This window comes from Aquarana catesbeiana, linkage group LG04, assembly GCF_042186555.1.
Source record: "Aquarana catesbeiana isolate 2022-GZ linkage group LG04, ASM4218655v1, whole genome shotgun sequence".
NCBI classification, from domain to species: Eukaryota; Metazoa; Chordata; class Amphibia; order Anura; family Ranidae; genus Aquarana; species Aquarana catesbeiana.
Window position 1 is genome coordinate 165,280,721 of NC_133327.1, and position 21,020 is coordinate 165,301,740.

The following is a 21,020-nucleotide window of genomic DNA, read 5'->3' on the forward strand; positions in this document are numbered from 1 at the left end:
AAAATTTCAGTCCGGTGGGGTTCTGATTGTGGTGTTTCTTAAAATGTAGAAAAACGCTGTGATATTCAAAACCAACCTCTATATTGTATATGTGTTCGGATATACGTTTCTTGAGGGCCCTTTTTGTGTGTCCCACATACATTAAATTACATGGGCACTGAAGGACGTACACACGTGTGTAGTGGCACATGTAATAAATTCTCTAATTTTAAAAGATTTATGATTGGCGGAAGATGTAAAATCAACTAACCCCCTAATAGATTGATTAACCTTGGAACATGCTTTACATTTTCTACAAGAATAAAAACCACTGACGTCCCAAAACGTCCCAAGCCTTTTTGGAGGATCAAGTACCTTTTTTACAATTTTATCACCATGATTGGGAGCTTTTCTATAAATAAAAATGGGATTTTGGGGTAAAACCGGTTGTAAAGCTCTGTCCATACATAGCACATGCCAGTGTTTCTTAAAAATATCCTCAATTTGTTTGTACTGGGTGTGAAAATCAGAGATAAAACCCCATTCATGCCTGTTATTAAAATTAGATTCCTTGTCCTGAAGACACAAACTGCATGGGGTATCTGCTATAGTTTGTATTATTTTGTCCAATTGTTGTTTTTTGTAGCCCTTTTGTACAAACCTTTCTTTAATAACAGTAGCCTGGGCCCTGAAGTCACTGTCAGAAGTACAGTTCCTTCTTATCCTCATTAACTGCCCCTTAGGAATATTCCTTAACCACAGTGGATGGTGTCCACTGTTTATAGGTAGATAACTATTCCTATCAGTAGGCTTAAAATAAACAGTGGTTGACAAAGAGTTCCCTGTTCTTAGTACATTCACATCCTGATAATGGATACGTTCCTTACTGTATGTATAATCCAACTTGATGTTATTTTTATTAGAATTAAGCTCTCGCAGAAAAGAGTGTAGTGAGGCTTCTGTGCCCTTCCATACAAAGAACAGGTCATCTATAAATCTTTTATAGAAGAGTAAACTATCTCTCCCCTGTGAAAATACAAATTTGTCCTCCCACTCTGCCATGAACAAGTTTGCGAGGCTGGGGGCAAACTTAACCCCCATTGCAACGCCTTTTATTTGTAAGAAAAATTCATGGTTGTACCAAAAGTAGTTATGAGACAGGCAAAAATCTAATACCTGTCTCAAAAACACCTATTGCTCAAACGGAATATCATCTCTGCGACTCAAAGCCCAATTTAAGGCCAATAGAGCATCATCATGCTGAATAATGCTATATAAAGAGGAGACGTCAGCTGTAACCAAATACACATCATTTTTATCTGTCAAGTCGATCTCAGATATTAATTGCAAAAAGTTTTTAGTGTCTTTTAAGTATGCCCGCATTTGTAGTACGCTTGTTTGTAAGAATTTATCGAGATATTGGCCCGTTCTCGCTGTCACTGATCCTATGCTGTTAACAATAGGGCGAGCTGGTGGACAAACGGGGTCCTTATGGACCTTTGGTAACATACATATTGTAGGGATTCTACAGAAACTAGGTATCAAATATTTATTCTCCTTCTAATTTAGTACTTTGTTGCCGTAACCCAGAGATATCAAACAATGAAGATCTTTCTGGAAAGAATTAGTGGGGTCCGAACTTAACTTCATATATGTTTCTGTATCCGACAACATATTTTCCAGTTGTGTGGTGTAAAAACTCTTGTCCATTATAACCACACCACCACCCTTATCCGCAGGTCGAATTATAATATCTTTTCTTTCCTCCAATTGTTTGATTCCATTTTGGATGTGCCACGGGTTTACCTTCTTTTCTGGTAAAACTTGTTCAAGATCTCTTATTACAATATTTTTGAACACATCCACGTGTTGGTTTGCAACATTGGACGGGTTAAATAAAGACTTATTTTTCAAGCCACTGTCTATCCCAATGATATTCCCAGTTGGTAGCTGGATAGTTATTCAAAAAATAACTGTGTTGCCCTGGGAGTTGGGTAACTCCACAATAAAATCCATAGACAGGTGGGTCCAGGGCCTCTCTCCATTGGGTATGGGTTGTAGGAGGCCCACTGGAAGGTGTCATGGAGTCTTACTCTGAGCACACACGGAACAGGCAGCTACGAAGGCGGTTACATCAGCACGTAGACTAGGCCACTAGAATTGTTGGGAAATGGCCCAAACGAGTTGATTGTTCCCAGGGTGGCCAGCAGCCTTGGGGGAATGGACAAAGCAGCGGTCACAAGGTTTCTCAGGAGGAGCATGGACCTGAGCAGCAAGAATTTTGTCACCCAAAGGAGAGGTGAGACTGGTGCAAACCGTAGCCAGAATACGATCAGGAGGAATCATAGGAACCGGAACCGACTCCATCTTGGAAGTGGAGGAAAATTGTTGTGAAAAAGCGTCAGACCTTACATTCTTAGTATCGGGTAAGTGAGACAATGTGATTGAAACTAGACAAGAAAAGAACCCATCGCGCCCTTCTGGGAGAGAGGCGTTTTGCCTCAGACAAGAATGTGAGATTCTTATGATCAGTAAGAATGAGAACCGGCACAGTGGTACCTTAGAGGAGATGTCTCCTTTCTTTCAGGGCTAAAATGATCGCTAACAGCTCTCTTCTTACCAATCTCGTAATTGCACTCCGCAGGTGACAGTTTCTTGGAAAAGTAACCACAGGGATGCATAGTGCTCTCAGAGGTAGGACTTTGAGACAGAAGGGCGCCAACTCCAGTCTCAGAAGCATCAACCTCGAGGATAAAAGGTAACGTAGGATCAGAATGTGCTAACACAGGAGCAGAAACAAAGGCAACATTGAGACTCTCAAAGGTCTTAATGGTCTCCAGAGACTAACTCTGTGGGTTACCATCCTTTCTGGTCATATCAGGCAGGGGCTTGACCAGAGACGAGAAGTTACGAATAAACCTCTTATAATAGTTGGCAAAACCAAGAAAACGCTGCAGAGGACGTACACCCACGGGTCAGGGCCACTGTAGGACTGCTGAAAGTTTCTCTTGGTCCATTGAAAAACCAGCAGTGGAAATTACATAACTCAGGAATTTAACCTGTTCACGATGAAATTTCGCATGTCTCCAATTTACAATATAGATTGTTCTCACTTACTGTCGTTTCTGAAGCACACGACAGACATCTCTGTGGTGGCTCTCCAAGGACTTGGAAAATATGAGGATATCGTCGAGATAAACCACCACATATAACTGCAACAAATCTCTGAGGACATCGTTAATAAATTCCTGGAAAACTGCTGGAGCATTACAAAGGCCAAATGGCATTACGAGGTACTCATAATGGCCTGTTCTGGTATTAAACGCAGTTTTCCACTAGTCGCCCTCCTTAATCCTCACAAGATTGTAGGCCCCTCTCAAATCATGCTTTGTGAAAACCGTTGCTCCCTTGAGGCGCTCAAATAACACCGTAATCAACGGAATTGGATAAGCATTCTTAATCGTGAAACGATTGAGACCCCTATAATCAATACAAGGTCTTAGTTCACCACTCTTCTTCTTCACAAAGAAGAAACCAGCAACAGCAGGAGACGAGGATTTGCGGATGAAACCTCAAGAAAGTGCATCTGCAACATACTCCTCCATGGCCTTATCCTCCAATACCGACAAAGGGTACACAACGCCACGAGAGGTTATGGCACCAGGTTGAAGGTCAATTGTGTAATCATTTGTGGGGAGACAAACTACCAGCTTGACCTTTGTCAAAGACATCGCTAAAATCGCAGTACTCCTTGGCTACCTTCTGGAAGCATGTCTTACTGCATTGTGGCGACCAAGAGAGAACCTCAGCACGGAGCCAATCAAAAGAGGGGTTGTGCCTCTGTAACCAAGGATAACCAATAACCAGTGGAAACTTAGGTGAGGAAATAACTTGGAATTGGATTATCTCATGGTGAAGAGCCCCTACAGCCATGAACAATGGAACAGTCTCATGAGTCACATGGGCAGGCTGTAGAGGTCTCCAGTCAAGAGCCTCAATGGCAAGTGGAGTGTCACGCAGCTGCAGCGGAATCAAGTGCTTCGATACAAAGGCAGCATCAATGAACAGGCCTGCAGCCCCAGAGTTGATTAGAGCCTGTATCTCGACAGACGACTCAGCCCAAGAAAGGGTAACCGGAACCAGGGGCTTATCCTTCTGGATAACTGGGGACGAAACAATGCCACCTAAGGTCTGTCCATGACAGGACCTCAAGGTTCAGGCGTCCCCTGGACTGGTAGGACAAGACTTCAAAAAGTGACCTGCCTGGCTTCAATAAAGGCACAATCTCTCCATCCTCCTAAGAGCTCTCTTATCCGCAGAGAGACGTGTGAAGCCCAAGTGCATGGGTTCACCTTCACTGACAGACTCGGTACCAGGAGGCATGGGAGGTGAGGGGGGCAAGGGTGGTACTGCAAAGCTCGGAGCCAAAGGTACAGGAGGCTTCTGCAAGCACTCCTTAAAGGAAGGTCTCTCTCGAAGTCTGGAGTCAATAAGCACGGTCCGAGAGACCGTGAGAAAAAGCAGCCACAAGGGCCTCATTGTTCCACGCAACCTCTGCTGCCAGGGTACGGAAGTCAATGGCATTATCGGCAACAGTTCTCGTTCCCTGTTTGATGGACAACTGGCTTTTGGCAGCAGAAATGGAGCATGCGGGAAAGTCAAATACCCTTTTAAAGGGTTTGCCCAGGCCAAGGCTCTCTTAGAAAGCAAAGATATCACAAAACATACTTTGCTTCTGTCCGTGGGAAATGCCTGGGGCAGCATCTCAAAGCATATATCAACCTGGTTGAGAAACCCTCTGCATTGAACTGGATCGCCCCCAAATCGCTGGGGAAGTGGATCGAAACCAGACATAACTCATATAGAGGTAATACTGCCTGCACAGAGACTGGGGCAAATGCAGGGTCGAGCCTGCAACACAGGTTCTACCGGAGCGGCCACAGTGGGAGATTCCAGGTGAGCCGTGTGACTCAGGAGCGTCTGTAACGCAATGGCAAACAGATCCATGCAGTGATCCTGGTCATCCAATCTGGAAAAAATGTTACCAACAAGTGGATTAACTGCATCTTCTGAATTCATGGCCTTCGCCTACTGTCAGAAACCTTGAATCAGACTGAGACAGAAGTACAGTTAAATCACACTAGTTTAATAATAAAAGTAAATAGAACAAACGTAGTCAAAACATAGCCAAAGTTTGGTAACTGGAACGGACAGTCAGACAAGCCAGAAAGCCAGAAAGCCAGGAATCAGCGTAGTGGAACAGCAAGCAGGATCTGGAGCCAGAAGGAATGTCAGCCAAGCAAGTCTTTAACAGGAGCGCAGGAGAAAGTCATTGTGACTAGAGCAAGGTGAAGGCAGAGATCATCTGGGCTGGACCGCTTAAGTAGGTCTCAGGTGTACCAACAGCATCTGTCTCGAGGAGTGGAATGCGGCCTGGCCAGTCAATACCCAAGTGTGGAGGCTTCCAGAAAAGATGACATGTCCCTGCACTTTCCCTACTCCTCCAGAACTTCTCTCTGATGCTAAACACTTTCCCTATGCCCCAGTGGAAGACTTTTTAGTTGAAACGCGTCGGACCAGCACCTCCTGCTTCCCACATTGCTTTTACATCGTGATCACATTTTTAATGCTATATCTTGCACTCTGTTGTAAGACATATATTTTTTATTTTAATAAACCTATCCTGGTTGACCTGCGCCATATGGAGCTCTTTTTTTGCTTCTATTTTTTCATCTGAGCATTGCTGATTACTTCCCCATCATCATTGTTCCTTTGATTGGTCTGGCTGATGAGTGTCCTGGAGCCATAAACCAATCCAACAGCGGCCTGGAGTCATAGATTTGCTTTTACCATCCAGCTTGGAATCCTCACGTCATCAGGGAATCAAGCATTACAAGCCTGTTAGACGCACTGCCATATGGTAGGTGCATCAATCGGATCTGGTAAGAGTACCCACCCTTCCATTTGAATATTTGTTAAGTGTCTACAAGTATATTCAATCACGTACCTTGATCACATGTTGTAACTCCAATTGGGGATTGAAGAGAAAGAACTTTTCATCTTTACACATTCACTTTTTATATTATTGTTTGGTGTTTTATATTTAATTTCACACATATGTGTGGATGATCCTATTTTTCACTTGTCCCAATTGTTTTTAGGCTGTTTAGCTACATCACATATTTACCCCAGTACACTGCAGGTTTGATTGTTCGATCATTTCCCTTTATTAGGTTTCATTTAGCGCTACACTATATTTTTTGGATAAACACTTTCCCTGCCAGTCGGGTGACCTGTCCCTACTCAAGCCACACACAAGCCAGGGTCTTACAGGGTCTTAAATAGACTCTGCCTGACCCAAGATGGCCATGAATTTGACATGGGGTGCCAGCATACAATCAGATGCTGCCTCCCTGTGACCAAGGAAACCACAGAGGAAATAGGTTCCACTCACCTTCCTCCTGCACCTGCATTGCCACTACGGACGAGTGCCACCTGCAGGTCGTGAAAAAAGAACAAACAGGAATCCGTTTTTCTAATAGAAGCGGTAGGATCTCTAAAGGAATATTCCTGATGGGGCAAAGGGAAATTTCTGCAGGACAGAGGCGGGCTAACATGAGAAACACCTTGAATAAAGCTTTTTACAAGGGAGTGAGAAGCTAGAGACTTTTGAATAAGAATGTATAAGGCCCATACCTGCCCTTTTAGAGCGCTTAGAGCTAGATTCTGCTCAAGATCTGTTTGTAGGAAGGCCAGAGTGTAAGGTATATAGTAATACAGTATATGCCACTGTGGTGGTATTGTCCAACTGCACTCGAATTGAGTGACCCTTTAGAAGGTGGGTCCAGTACTGGAGGGACAACCTAACTGCTCTGAGCTCCAAGATGTTGATGGGAAGTTTGGTTTCCTTGCTTGACCATGTTCCCTGAACTGTCAGGGATTGAAAAACTCATCCCCATCCTGACAGTGTTAGAGCTGGAAAGGTGATCCATCAAGACAAGGAAGTTCCAGCTTCCATGGAGAAAACAGTCCCTGCAGCTAAATCAAAACATTGCACCAAATGCCAAGGTGCACATCTCCTGCAGGTTCCAGTGCCTGAAGCAACATTACAGTGTGTAGTCTAGGTACGAGTCTCAAGGTATTATTGGGTTTCACTGCTCCAGATACACTGCTTTTGTGAAGGCTTCAGAAGGCAGTGAGGACTGATTGAAGAATTCTAAGAAAAAATAATAAAGAAAAAAAATTAAACAGTGAAGCTGGTTTCTCTGAGAAGAAGAGGTCCATCACATACAGATACTAGCAAACTGAGGAATGGGGTAGTTATGGGTTAATCACCCTGGAGGGGGGGCAGGGCTTGTCCTAAAAGCTTGCCAGTGTCCAATCACCTGAAGATACAAGCCTATAACCAAAGGTGTATGAATAAGTGAATAAGTTGCCTTTGTCCTGTAATGTACGATTAAGATACAAAAATCTCATTTTATTGGTAGGAGGGGTACAGCTCAGCTATAAATGAGTTTTCCACATCCATTAAAAAATCTAAAAACACTGAAATTCAATGCTAAAAAATCTATGCTTTTTCAACCCTTGCAGGGAAAGCTTTCTTTTAAAACAATAAATATGCTTATTTTGCTGTGTTTTTTTTTTAATTACTATGCTGCAGCAATGGTTAAAAGAAAAGTATGGCCAAAGATTTTTGTAGATCACAGGAGTAAACTTACTTTTGCTCCTATAACCCAAAGTTGTCTGACAGTGGGCTATTCTCCACTATCAACTGACAAGTGAGAGCTGCTCCAGGCCCTGGGTGGATTCCAAAAATATTGTCAGACTCAACCAACCTGCCTGATTGACAGCTGGCTCCACCTGTCAGTGGAGGCTGATAGCTGGAAACAGCTGGGCCTGCTCCCTCCCAGCTTGGTGCTCCAGTAAGCACTGGAGAAGCAGAGAACAGTGACTGACAAGTCAGTGCCCTCTGCTCTGACCATACTGAGAACTGAGCGACCAGCGGTCACGTGATCACTTAGTTCTCAGGCTTAGCGCTGACGTGGGATAGCTGCATCATCACACTGATGCTGCAGCATTGAGGTGAAAATGTATGTTTGTTTTTTTTAAATTCTGCATTCACCAAAACATAATGTTACAATATTGGAATATTCTTTGTTTCCCATCTGTGGTATCTGGAGTCATTTGAGGGAAGAGGATTGATAAGCTGGATGTTCCAGAGAAGATGTTGAGAGAAATACCTAAAGTGTTATATGCCAATCATAATATGAGAGGCATTATGCTCTGGTGAGTGTGGAATTTGTGGGAAATGGATGTGCACTTATTAGAAGAGAAAGAAGCCACCATATATTCAAACCTGAACAGCACTCAGTCCCAAAAAATGTCTACACAAAACAAAAGAACCATTTGCCCATGGGACTTTAACAGAGTGGTGCTCATTAACAAGTACATTACAACAAGGTTATATAAAAAGTACAAATTTTATTAAGGTTAACAAAAAAGAAATACACATGACATTTACATTTCCATATAACTAGGGAAGAGAATAAAAAACAATTATTCACCAATGTACATTGTGAATACCAGCCTAATTAATAGATCATTGTTGAATTGCTGAAGCTGTAATCTCTATACATTTCGCGGGACAACACCCACTTTATCAGGAGACAGCCAAAGTTGGTTTAAGTGTACATCTGTGGAAGAACCATGTCATATAGAGTAAAATAAACACACGGTTTATAAAGTGCAACAATTTTCACAGCGTAAACAGCATCCAATGTTCTAAGCAAAAAATATACTCACATAGTGTTGAGATCAATAGTAAAATCTGCCAAATCTACAGAATCAAGGCCATAAATCAAATGCCATGTAGAGCAATATTGTCTGGATCCCAATGCTGTAGACAAGCACAACAGAGGTTCCCCCAGGAGCTGAGGGTGGGTTGACAGCCAGGCGGCGGGGTACATATGGAAGGCCCCCCACTGCAGACACCCTGAGAATAAGAGTGAGAATGAATTAATGAATCGTGAATTGAAGAGCGTGCCTGAGCCAGTATGATATTACATGTACTAAAATAACAATAACTAAAATGTAAGTGACCAGTTAAGCCAGTCAATACATAATGCCCTGAATGGCAAATGAGTACATAAATGAATTAAATTATTTATGTATGATGAAAGCAAGAAAAACAGCATAAAACCTGTTCAAAATGTGTGGTGCACATCGAAGAGCAGCACTCTATGTAATGTGAAAAAGTATTACCTGTCAAAGCAAATGTAGGTAAAGGATGGAGCCGAGCCAGTGCGCGACATCCAAGTCCGAAGACCCGGAGATCAGGCACACGCGTTGAAGACTGCCTCACATACAGCAAGCTCCCAACAAGCGCTAGGGAAGCAGAATACGGGGAGAGAGGAGATATGAAAGGCACATCCCTCCCAGCGGGAAGGGAGAAAAAACATGATGCCGATACCATTCACAAGTAGCCTCAAAGAAGCCCACTCGCAGCTAAGGGACATATGGAAAAAAAAAATGTCCCTTAGTTGCGGGTGGGCATCTTTGAGAGTCCTGTAATCATACGAAAAGCAGCACTCTACAAAAAGCAATAAAAAACGCATTGGTGTGAAACAAGCCTTATTGTCCAGTGGTAGGCTACGGTAGGTCCTAGACCAGGATGCATTGTGCAATAGCACTGTAGTTTGAACAGAGGTAACGGAAAATGAAAACTTGGCTGTGTTGTCTGACAAGGGAACCTGGATTACAAGAGTGACCTCACAGAATTACAAATATTTGGTAGGTAAGCCAGTTAGTTGAACTGTACATTGAGTTTTTTGCCTGGGGTTCAGACTTAAGTATAAGTGCACTTTAAAGCAAAGTACACTTATCTTTTTTGGCCCCTTCCCTAACCTAATATAATCCACCATCCCTTATTCCTCACTCCAGCAGGGTCCATCCAGCAATGTGACTGATCCTGCAATGCCTCCTCTCTATGGTGGTCTTTACCATGGTCACTGTCCTGCCTCCTCCATGTATAATGCAGATTTAGCCGCATTGTATGTAATGATGCTGAACAGCCATCCACAGTCCAGAGTGCAGGAGGGAGAAGTCAGCTGGCTTGGGGGTAAATTAAGTAATTCAGCTTTTTCATCTCCCCTTAGGCAGAAGATAGATCTAACCCTTGCAATGTGGGGGGGGGGGGGGGGGCACTCTTTGGATTTTTTTGTTCCAGTGCAGATCTAGGCTTTAATGGAGTTCTATATTGATTTTACAAATGAACCATCATAAGTTGCATTTTGATTGCCTGTCAAGGTTTATCCAATCCTCTGTCATACTATATACAGAATGTTTTTTTTTCCTGTAGGACAAGATAGCAAAATCTGCAGTGGATTCCCTTTACAGCCTTTATAACACCAGCTACAAATATGGACCTATTGCCACTACAATATGTAAGTTTTACAAAGGGTAAAAGGACATTGAAATGAAGCTTCCCAAGACCCATAAGTGATGAGGTAGTGATGATGCGGACTAACACTCCCTCTAGCCTTGTTCAATCATAGAAAAATAGATTAAATATCACCAGTAAACCAAACTGTCCCTTTAATCAACTCTGTCCCAAAAATGTAATTGCTAATATACAGTATGTGACCCTGCAAAGAAGGTGGTAAATATGTGTACTGCTACCCATGCTATGTTTTACTGTGGACTTTACAATGAAACTGCTTTACTATAACGTTACCATTAAAGTCAATGTTCAACATTTCAGGGCTACACATGGTCCTCTTCCTTAGGTAGACAGTACACACCAATCCATCCAGCTAAAAATCCACTGTATGACAGAGACCCACCCGCAAATTATCACATAATTTTCCATTCACATTCTAATAAACAAAAATTTTCATCCGCCATGCTGAAATTAATAGTATACAGTCCAATCAGATGTATAGTCACAACAAAATATGCAAAGTGTTAGTATAATATGGTGAATAGAAAAATTAGAAGCATTACTATGAGCATGGGCACCTTTGTTAGGCATGAACAGAAACTGTGCATCACAAAAATGCAAAAGCATTGTGACATTGATCACATCCTCGATTAGATTTTTAAGCAGAGTACCCTTCTACAGCATATACTCTGACTGTTTTGCTGTTGATGAGGTTTCCTCAGTTTCTGTATTGTGAAATCAGGGCATGGGACAGCAGTAAAAACCTGGCAGAAGTTCTAACCTTTCCCCACTCTATCCAAAACTTATAAGCTATACATTTTTTTTTTTTTTATCAGCCCTACGATAAATTCTAGAAATTGCAAATCTTTCTCACTAGCTGTAAGTTTTAATATGATCCCAATATGCAGCCCGCCACTAATTTATATCCGTTGCTCAGATATTTGGCAGATTACAGTTTTCAGTTATAAAATAGCGCCATCATGTGTGTATGTACTGTATATATGTACAATTTGTATTTGCAGACCCAGCTTTTGGCGCATCACTTGATTGGACGTATGATGAAGGAATTGAATACTCATTTGTTTTTGAACTGCGTGATAATGGAGACTATGGTTTTCTTCTTCCTGAACATGAAATTGAACCAACCTGCAGAGAGACCATGCTAGCTGTGAAACAAATTGCCAACTATCTTATTGATCTGGATACTTAAAAAAGACACATCACTGTCTATTTTTCTTGACTTACTCGATTAAAGGTTTCTTTTATTTGCATTAAGCATTTGTTACAATTATATGTAAGAAATCAGCACACTTCTCTTTTTATTGATTTCAAACAATTGTAAAATACACTATAAGCTTGCAGAAATCCAGTGCATGATATATTCAGAATACAATGTTGTATATTAGGCATTCAGAATAATAAAATAAAAGTATACACGTTGACAGTCTGAGTTGTCATTTATGTTTACTTTAATCATGTAAAATAAGTGTAGGTAACAATGCTCTGCTCTATAAGCGTTATGGTCAACTCATCATGTTGCTAGGGTAAAATCAGATTCACATCATAAATCCCATACTTTATGAAATTTAAGAGGGAAGTTCCTTCTTCCATAAATAGCTTTTTCATATGTGGTATGATGTGGTTGAAAATTTTTGAAAATAAACATTTTCAACTGAGATACACTAGAGGGGAATGGGTTCATTCATTTGACAGCAATGACTTTACATTCCAAACTATCCTTACCTAAGACTGATTTTAGTATAATGTGGACAATGTTCTTCATCAGGTATACAAAACCAACAGGCTTCAGGCATCCAGAGGAGAGGTTGTTTTACTAAATTAGCAAGTAAGATAACTACTTGTCTCCAAAAATGAATGCTCCTCAGTACTCACAGTGCTCCTTAGTACTCATAGTGCCCTCAGTACTCACAGTGCCCTCAGTACTCACAGTGATCCACAATACTTACAGTGCACCCTGAGTACTCACACTTCCCATCAGTACTCACAATGTCCTCGGTGGCCACAGTACCCTCTCAGTACACCTCAGTACTCACAGTGATCCTCATTATACACAGTGTCCCCTTAATACTCACAGTGACCCACAATACTCACAGCGCTGCCAAAGTGCCCCCTCAGTAATCAAAGTGTCTCTCAATACTCGGTTTTTGGTTTTGACTACCCACCTAGGTTTTACAACTGCAACGCGATCATGAAAATAATTTGAGGGCCACTTCTCCTTGTACAATCACTGGGCCTAACCAACAGTAAGGATTTAGGGATCAAGGTGGCAGTCAGACAAATATTATAACAAATGACAAAACATTGCAATAAAAGTTCATATGGTGCTGTGATTCTTCAATATTGCGGTGATTCCTTTAAAGTGCAGAAAAAGTTTTTAAAAGGTGCAATACGTGCAATAATATATGATAAAAGTGCTGTGCTCCCCTTCCTCTTGTGCCCTCACTCACCAGCTATCACCTGTACTGGTAAAATATATCTTTTATAGATGTATCTTTTCCTCTTCCACTCGGCTCCAGTAGTTGTATAGGATAGGATAGGATAAGAAATAGAGCATACAGTGCCTTGAAAAAGTATTCATACCCCTTGAAATTTTCCACATTTTATCATGTTACAACCAAAAACGTAAAAGTATTTTATTGGGATTTTATGTGATAGCCCAACACAAAGTGGCACATAATTGTGAAGTGGAAGGAAAATGATAAATGGTTTTCAATTTTTTTTTTTAAATAATCTGAAAAGTGTGGCATGCATTTGTATTCAGCCTCCTGAGTTAATACTGAGTTTACTCTAACTAAAATCTAGTGTAACCAATTGCCTTCAGAAGTCACCTAATTAGTAAATAGAGTCCACCTGTGTGTAATTTAATCTCAGTATAAAAACAGCTGTTCTGTGAAGCCCTCTGAGCTTTGTTAGAGAACCTTAGTGAACAAACACCATTATGAGGGCCAAGGAACACACCAGACAGGTCAGGGATAAAGTTGTGGAGAGGTTTAAAGCAGGGTTAGGTTATAAGAAAATATCCCAAGCTTTGGACATCTCACGGAGCACTGTTCAATCCATTATCCAAAAATGGAAAGAGTATGGCACAACTGCAAACCTAGCAAGACATGTCCGTCCACCTAAACTAACATGCTGGGCAAGGAGAGCATTAATCAGAGAAGCAGCCAAGAGGTCCATGGTAACTCTGGAGGAGCTGCAGAGATCCACAGCTCAGGTGGGAAAATCTGTCCACGGGACAGCTATTAGCTGTGCACTCCACAAATCTGGCCTTTATGGAAGAGTGGCAAGAAGAAAGCTATTGTTGAAAGAAAGCCATACAAAGTCCCATTTGCAATTTGCAAGAAGCCATGTGGGGGACGCAGCAAACATGTGGAAGAAGGTGATCTGGTCAGATGAAATCAAAATTGAACTTTTTGGCCTAAAATCAAAACGCTATGTGTGGAGAAAAACTAACACTCCACACCACACTGAACACACCATCCCCACCGTGAAACATGGTGGTGGCAGCATCATGTTGTGGGGATGCCTTTTTTTAGCAGGGACAGAGAAGCTGGTCAGAGTTGATGGGAAGATGGATGGAGCCAAATACATGGCAATCTTAGAAGACCTGTTAGAGTCTGCAAAAGACTTGAGACTGGGGCAGAGGTTCGCCTTCCAGCAGAACAACGACCCTAAACATACAGCTAGAGCTACAATGGAATGGTTTAGATCAAAGCATATTCATGTGTTAGAATTGCCCTGTCAAAGTCCAGACCTGCATCCAATTGAGAATCTCTGGCAAGACTTAAAAATTGCTGTTCACAGATGCTCTCCATCCAATGTGAGAGAGCTTGAGCTATTTTTCAAAGAATAGGCAAAACTGTTACTCTCTAGATGTGCAAAGTTGGTAGAGACATCCCCAAAAAGACTTGCAGTTGTAATTGCAGTGAAAGGTGGTTCTATAAAGTATTGCCTCAGGGGGGCTGAATACAAATGTGCCCCACACTTTTCACATATTTATTTGTAAAAATATTTGAAAACCATTTATCATTTACCTTCCACTTCACTATTATGTGCCATTTTGTGTTGGTCTATCACATAAAATGCCAATAAAATACATTCACGTTTTTGGTTGTAACATGACAAAATGTGGATAATGTCAAGGGGTGTGAATACTTTTTCAAGGCACTGTACATGGCAAAGTTTGCTTTCCAAAATCCAGGAAATGACGTCACCGGACGTTCCCGTGCATAATGCATTTCACTCCACCCCAAGAGTGTCATCAGAGGCTGGAGGCTTTTTTTTTCTTTATTTATACCTAAAATTTTATGTTACTCTTATATTACTTAATTTTTTTGATTTTTGTCATATTTTTATAGTTGGATTTTAAATACAAAATGCTCTGGTGCAAAATATTAAGATTAATCCGCAGGTGAATACCACCCCACATACCAGTGGCCACCATTCAGATAAGCGTAAGCTCACGATGGGTCTAGTAGAAGGACCAGATGGACTATTGGGAGGGGTTATTGATATAAAAGTCACCAGCCACTGGAAGACTCCAGCCTCTGATGACACTCCTGGGGTGGAGTGAAATGCATTAGGTACGGGGACTTCCAGTGATGTCATTTCCTGGATTTTGGATCGCAAACTGCGGATTGCACGGTGTTCTATATGCTTGTCTTGACAGACTAACATGTTAGTGGATATTACTTTATGATAAAAAGTTTTAAAACGATATCACGCCATGTATGCTCTATTTCTTATCCTATGTGTACATCCCACTACTAGAGCCGAGTGGAAGAGGAAAAGATACATCTATAAAAGATATATTTCACTAGTACAGGCGATCTTTACATGGATAGCTGGTGAGTGAGGGCACAAGAGGAAGAGGAGCACAGCACTTTTATCACTTTTGTCATATATTATTGCACGGATTGCACCTTATAAAGAACTTTTTTCAGAAAAGATGACACTTTAAAGGTATCATCACTATATTGAAGAATCACAGCACCTTATGAACTTTTATTGGAATGTTTTGTCATTTGTTATAATAGATGTTTTTGATTATATTGTAAATATTGTAGATTATTTTTTATGATTCTATATATCTTATTGAACTTCTCACCCAAATTCACCCAAATGTACATATTTTTCTTGCAGCAGTCAAAATTTTATTTTAATATAAATTTATTTAAGCACACCACAGCGCGGGGATGTTCACAGTATTCACAAAAATGGTTGGTGGTAAAGAAATGGCCAGCCCATAGTGGAGCAGTAATCACTATTTACAGTGAAAATTGAATTCACTCATGACACCAGTACAATGTCATATTTAAACATTGCTGCAAATATTATACTGATCTCAGTGCTATCATTGCAGAAGTAAACAGTTCATAGTATCTGTTTTGTCAAGATAATCAAATTCCTTACAAAAAGAATGACAGTTTTATGTATAGGGGAAAGTGGGGTGCATTTCGAGTGAGTTACATTTTATTGTTATACCATTTACCTAAAATTATTATGTGAAATTCAATTTTTTTTTGCTTGCTGTCAAATATTTCAATAATGTATTTCATATAAAGATTACTAAAAAACCTTCCTTTAGTTTTCTGTATATCCAGAAAAAGTGGATTGTAATCCCTGATATACATTATAAATATAATATATATATATCTATATATTTAGCGCCGCTTTACCGCCGACGCCGCCCCAGTGTGAAAGGGGTCTAATGGAAATAAGGTGGAGTTCAAAGTGAACTGTGCCATTACCTGCAGGGACTGGCATTTAGGGGGTTAAAACAGGCAGGGTGGAAATGTGATATCACCTCCTCTGTCACTCTTCAGTTGAGTGGCAGTGCCTGGTGCAAGTGAATACAAGCCTTTGGGCTCACACTGGTGTACTGGCAGTTTTCCATAGCCATAGTCCCTCAGACTTCTTTTAGGTTGCACATTTTTGCTGAATTTTCTGGAAGTGCACCAAAGATGCAGCATTCAGGACGTTTTGTGCACTTTCAGAACATGCAGTAAAAATGTGCAACCTCTATGGGACCGGAGAGGCAACATGCAGGAAGACTGCCAGTGAGAGCCCACTTCATAACACCTAGGAGGGCAAGGTAGTGTCACAGGCTGCTAGGAAAAAAAAAAACTCTTTAGCTGCGGCCCTTCTTGACTTCAATAGTGTGTAGATTAACTCCTCTGAGATGCCCTGAGACTGCAGTCTGGCTAATTCAACAGCCATGCTGTCAGTTGCAGTCTGCCTGGGTTGGGGTGACACCATGGTCCTGTTGTAGGAGGTCCCTCTTCAGCGGCAGCCATATTGGGAGAACTGTCACCATCTGCAGGAGCAGTGGGAACCATGACCTTCATGGCCAGAAGCGTAGGATTGCAATTGCATGGACATTCTCCCTCGCAACTTTTAATAGGGTTTTCATTATCAGAGGTACTAGTGGGAAAAAGTAGACTAGGGGAAATTCCCACAGAATTGAGAAGGCATCTTGAGCTAGCGCTTCGTTGCAGTGGAATCTTGACACGAACTGGAGTACCTGTGCATTCCATGGGGTCGCCATCAGATCTACTGAAGGTGTACCCCACCTGTAAAAGATTGTTCTCAGATAGTCCTTGTTGAGTGCCCACTCATTTTTGTTGGGAAAATCCCGACTCAGATGGTCTGCTATGTAGTTTTGACTGCCCGGAATGTAGGCTGCTGTCAAGGCTTCCACATGTGCCTTGGCCCAGACGAATATCTCGGTTGCCAACTGCAGCAGCGGCAAGCTCTTGGTTCCTCCCTGTTTGGTTATATAAGTGACCGCCGTCTGGTTGTTCAGCATAAGCTTGACTCGAGCTCTCTGAATCAGGTTCTCGAATGCCAGTAGGGCTAGGTATGCTGCCTGTAACTCCAAAAGTTTGGAGTGTCTGGTCTCCATCCTGCTCCATTTGCCTTGAACCTGTCTGCCGAGGCAGTGAGTGCCCCAGCCCTGGAGACTGGCATCCGAGGTTATCTGGATCCAATCTCCGGGGCTGAGAGGCAGAGTTCCTGGTGCTATCCACCACGCCAAGCCCTGGCAGATCCGTGTTGGTAAGAAGATTTTTTGGTGGAGAGATGCGCCATCCCACTGGTTCAAAAACGATATTTGGAATGCCCTTGTATGGAATCTTGCCCAGGGAACAGCTGGGGTTGCTGCGGTAAACATTCCCAGAAGCGTCATACAGTCTCTCACCGACAGTGACGAAGACTCCATCACGCTGTTCACACAGGCTACTAACTCGGCTATCTTGGGATGTGGTAGCAAGACCTGCCCTTTGCTTGTGTTGAAAACAAGCCCTAGGTACTCCATCTCTTGGGAGGGAATCAACTGGCTCTTCTGCTTGTTGATAATCCAGCCGAATTCGGATAGAATTTTCAGCACCACTTCGCTTTGTGCCGTTAACTCTTCAGTTGCACGGGCCACTACCAAGATGTCGTCTAAGTAAAAATTTTTATGCCCCTTAAAAGTATAACAGCGATGGTAGCTAGCAAGATCTTGGAAAAGACTCAAGGTGCTATGCTGATTCTGAAGGGCAAAAATTTGAACTGGAAATGATCTTACCCTACCATGAATCTCAGGTATCTTTGGTGATGCCTGTTGATTGGGAAATGAAGGTAGGCATCTGCTAAATCGACTGATATTAGCCAGTCCCCTTGTTGCAGAATTGTTATAACTGTAAATATTGATTCCATTTTGAATGTCTTGGGAACGATGTAGTGGTTTAGAGATCTTAGGGAAGTAAACTCCTGTTCCCTGCTGCTTTAGAGGAACCGGCGAGATTGCCTCTTTCTGAAGTAATTTGGTCACATATTCTTGCAAGCACCTTCGTTTCTTCTGATCTTGTGGCCATTCTGTCTGGACAAGGATGTCCGGTGGTTTTTCTCGAAACATTATCTTGTATCCTCGCTTGAATGTTTTCGGGACCCATTGGTCCTTGACTTTCTCCGCCCATACCTTCCAAAAGGACGCCAACCTGGCACCCACCTGGGGGAGATGGGCGGCCAACCCATCAAAAGGACTTCTCCAGTTTCTTAGCGCTCTGCTCAACCTTAGACTTCACGTTCCGAAGAAAGGAGCTTTGTGAGTCCGTCCATTGGGGTCTCGTGTATTCTCGTCCTGGTCTATATGACCTGGCCTCATGCGCCCTTCTGAAGTCTGATTGGCCTGACCGGGTGGTTTGCTGTCTCCTTTTGGGTCTCTGTGGTAGCAGACCCGACTTCCCTCCAGTAGCTCGTTTAATAGCTTCCTGCAGGGTGTCCCCGAGTAGCATCTTTCCCTTGTATGGAATGTTACAAAGTGCCTGTATCGGGGTACTGCCTGCCACCCAATGGCGTAACCATAGGGCCCTTTTCGCCGTTACTGAAAACGTCATAATTCTTGCGACCAGTTTTACTAGGTCTATAGAGGCTTCTGCCAAAAAGGCGGCTGAGAGATTAAGTTCCTCCATTGCCGAAATGATTCTGGCCGTCTCTACATCAGACTTCAGGGCTGTCTTCACATTTGTGACCCAGACCTTCAGAGCCCTGGAGATCGAGGTTAGGGCTATGGCCAGGCGGCAAGCTGCGCCAGCAGTTAAATAGATCTTCTTTAGAGCTGTGTCTGTGCGCCTGTCCATCGGGTCTCTGAAGGTTGTAGAATCCTGCAATGGCAGGGACACCTGCCTTGCTAAACGCTGCAAGGCTGCATCTACCCCTGGAGGTGACTCCCAAAAGGCAGCATCTGGGGTGTTAAATGGATATAATCTTAAAAAGCGATTTTGTACGTTTGCCTTCCTTTCTGGCTTTTCCCATTCCTCATCGAATAAATTGTGGATCTCCGTCATGAACGGGAAGGTTGCCCCCCTGCCTTTTCAAGTTAGGAAAATATCTTTTAATTTTTTCCGGAGGCTGAGTGTCTTGTTCCCAGTCCATGGCCTCCTTCACTGCTACAATGTAAGGGTCTATGAGTTGGAAGTAGAATAAATATTCTGACAGTTCATCAGAGTCTGAAGAATCTCCTAAAGATATTTCAAGCCCCGGTGATGAGTCTCGCTTCTGCTTATATGCGTTCTTGGCTCTAGGCTTAGTCTCGGAGGCACTTACGCCTGCGACCGCCTGCATACTCTCCGCCACCGCCTCCTGAATATAGTCCTTTATCCTACATGCCTCTGTTTCTCTATCTATGGCTACATCTCATGCATTCTGCAAGAGTTTCTCAGGGGCGGATGGCGCTAAACAGGCCCAGCAGAGGCCTTCGGCGGGACGGCCTCTTGTCTTACTTGGTTCTGCTGCCATAACGGTGTGAGCATTTTTATGGTGTGGACTGGCCGTTGCTTGGGGTCTATGTCCTGTGCGTGACCCAGATGCATGTGGAGATTTTAAGCGGTGGCGGGACTTTTTCTTCCGCAACTGTCTTTTTTTAGGACTTCTGCTCCTATAAAGACAAAACACCTTATTAGACTGATGTTGCACTCTTTTGTTTTGTGGCCCCCGTAGACCCCTCTTACCTTTCCGACGATCTTCGTGCACTTTGGGGATATGGCGAGCTCATACTACAGCAACAAAAGACAGGATATAGAAATAAGAAAAATTCTATTCTATCCCTTTTTTTTTACTGGCTCTTTAAAGGAAATAACTTTACCTTAATACTGGATATGGGGATATGGAGTCACTCGGGGTGGCAGCTAGGGTTGCCACCTTTTCTTCATGCCAAACCCGAACACTTTAGCAGCGCATGGTAAAAAAATATATTTGTAGTACATTAAATTCATCACCTCTGTACAATGCAATGAACGGCAATTTTTTATGTCGTATACACTATACATATAGTTTTGTGATTAAATATCATTTCTGGAGGGTATGATGGGGGCAGTATGTACGGGAGGGGAGTGTGGAGGGTATGATGGGGGCAGTTTGTACGGGAGAGGAGTGTCGAGGGTATGATGGGGGTAGTATGTATGGGAGAGGATTGTGGAGGGTATGATGGGGGCAGTATGTACAGGAGAGGAGTGCGGAGGGTATTATGGGGGCAGTATGTATGGAAGAGGAGTGCAGAGGGTATTATGGGGGTAGTATGTACGGGAGAGGAGTGCGGAGGGTATGATGGGGGTAGTATGTACGGGAGAGGAACGCGGAGGGTATGATGGGGGTAGTACATACGGGAGAGGAGTGCAGAGGGTATGATGGAGGCAGTATGTAAAGGAGAGGAGTGTGGAGGGTATGATGGGGGCAGTATGTACAGGAGAGAAATGTGGGGGGTATGATGGGGGCAGTATGTACGGGAGAGGAGTGTGGGGAGTATGATGGAGGTAGTATGCATGGGAGAGGAGTGTGGAGGGTATGATGGGGGCAGTATGTACGGGAGAGGAGTGGGGAGGGTATGATGGGGGCAGTATATACGGGAGAGGAGTGCGGAGGGTATGATGGGGGCAGTATGGGGAGGGATTACTTGCAGTGTCTGTGGGGTGATCAGGGAATGATGTCCTTCAGCTGGGGGGTAGGAAGCAGCTGTGAGTGATGTCTGTATGAAGTGGTCTGGGGTGATGTAAGCTGGGGGGAGTTGGGGGCTGAGAATTGGTCAGATAGTAATGTCTATAAT

At 42.8% G+C, this 21,020-nt stretch overlaps 1 protein-coding gene across 1 annotated transcript in view; it reads left to right on the forward strand.

The window, feature by feature from the left end:
- LOC141139608 (mast cell carboxypeptidase A-like) overlaps positions 1-11,857 on the forward strand; it is a 46,358-nt gene extending 34,501 nt beyond the window's left edge. The window contains exons 10-11 of the mRNA XM_073625907.1: positions 10,337-10,421; positions 11,440-11,857. Of these exons, the coding sequence (XP_073482008.1) occupies positions 10,337-10,421; positions 11,440-11,627 (273 nt within the window). The 3' untranslated portion in view covers positions 11,628-11,857. The remainder of the gene's footprint in view (positions 1-10,336; positions 10,422-11,439) is intronic.
- The last annotated feature ends 9,163 nt before the right edge of the window (positions 11,858-21,020 follow it).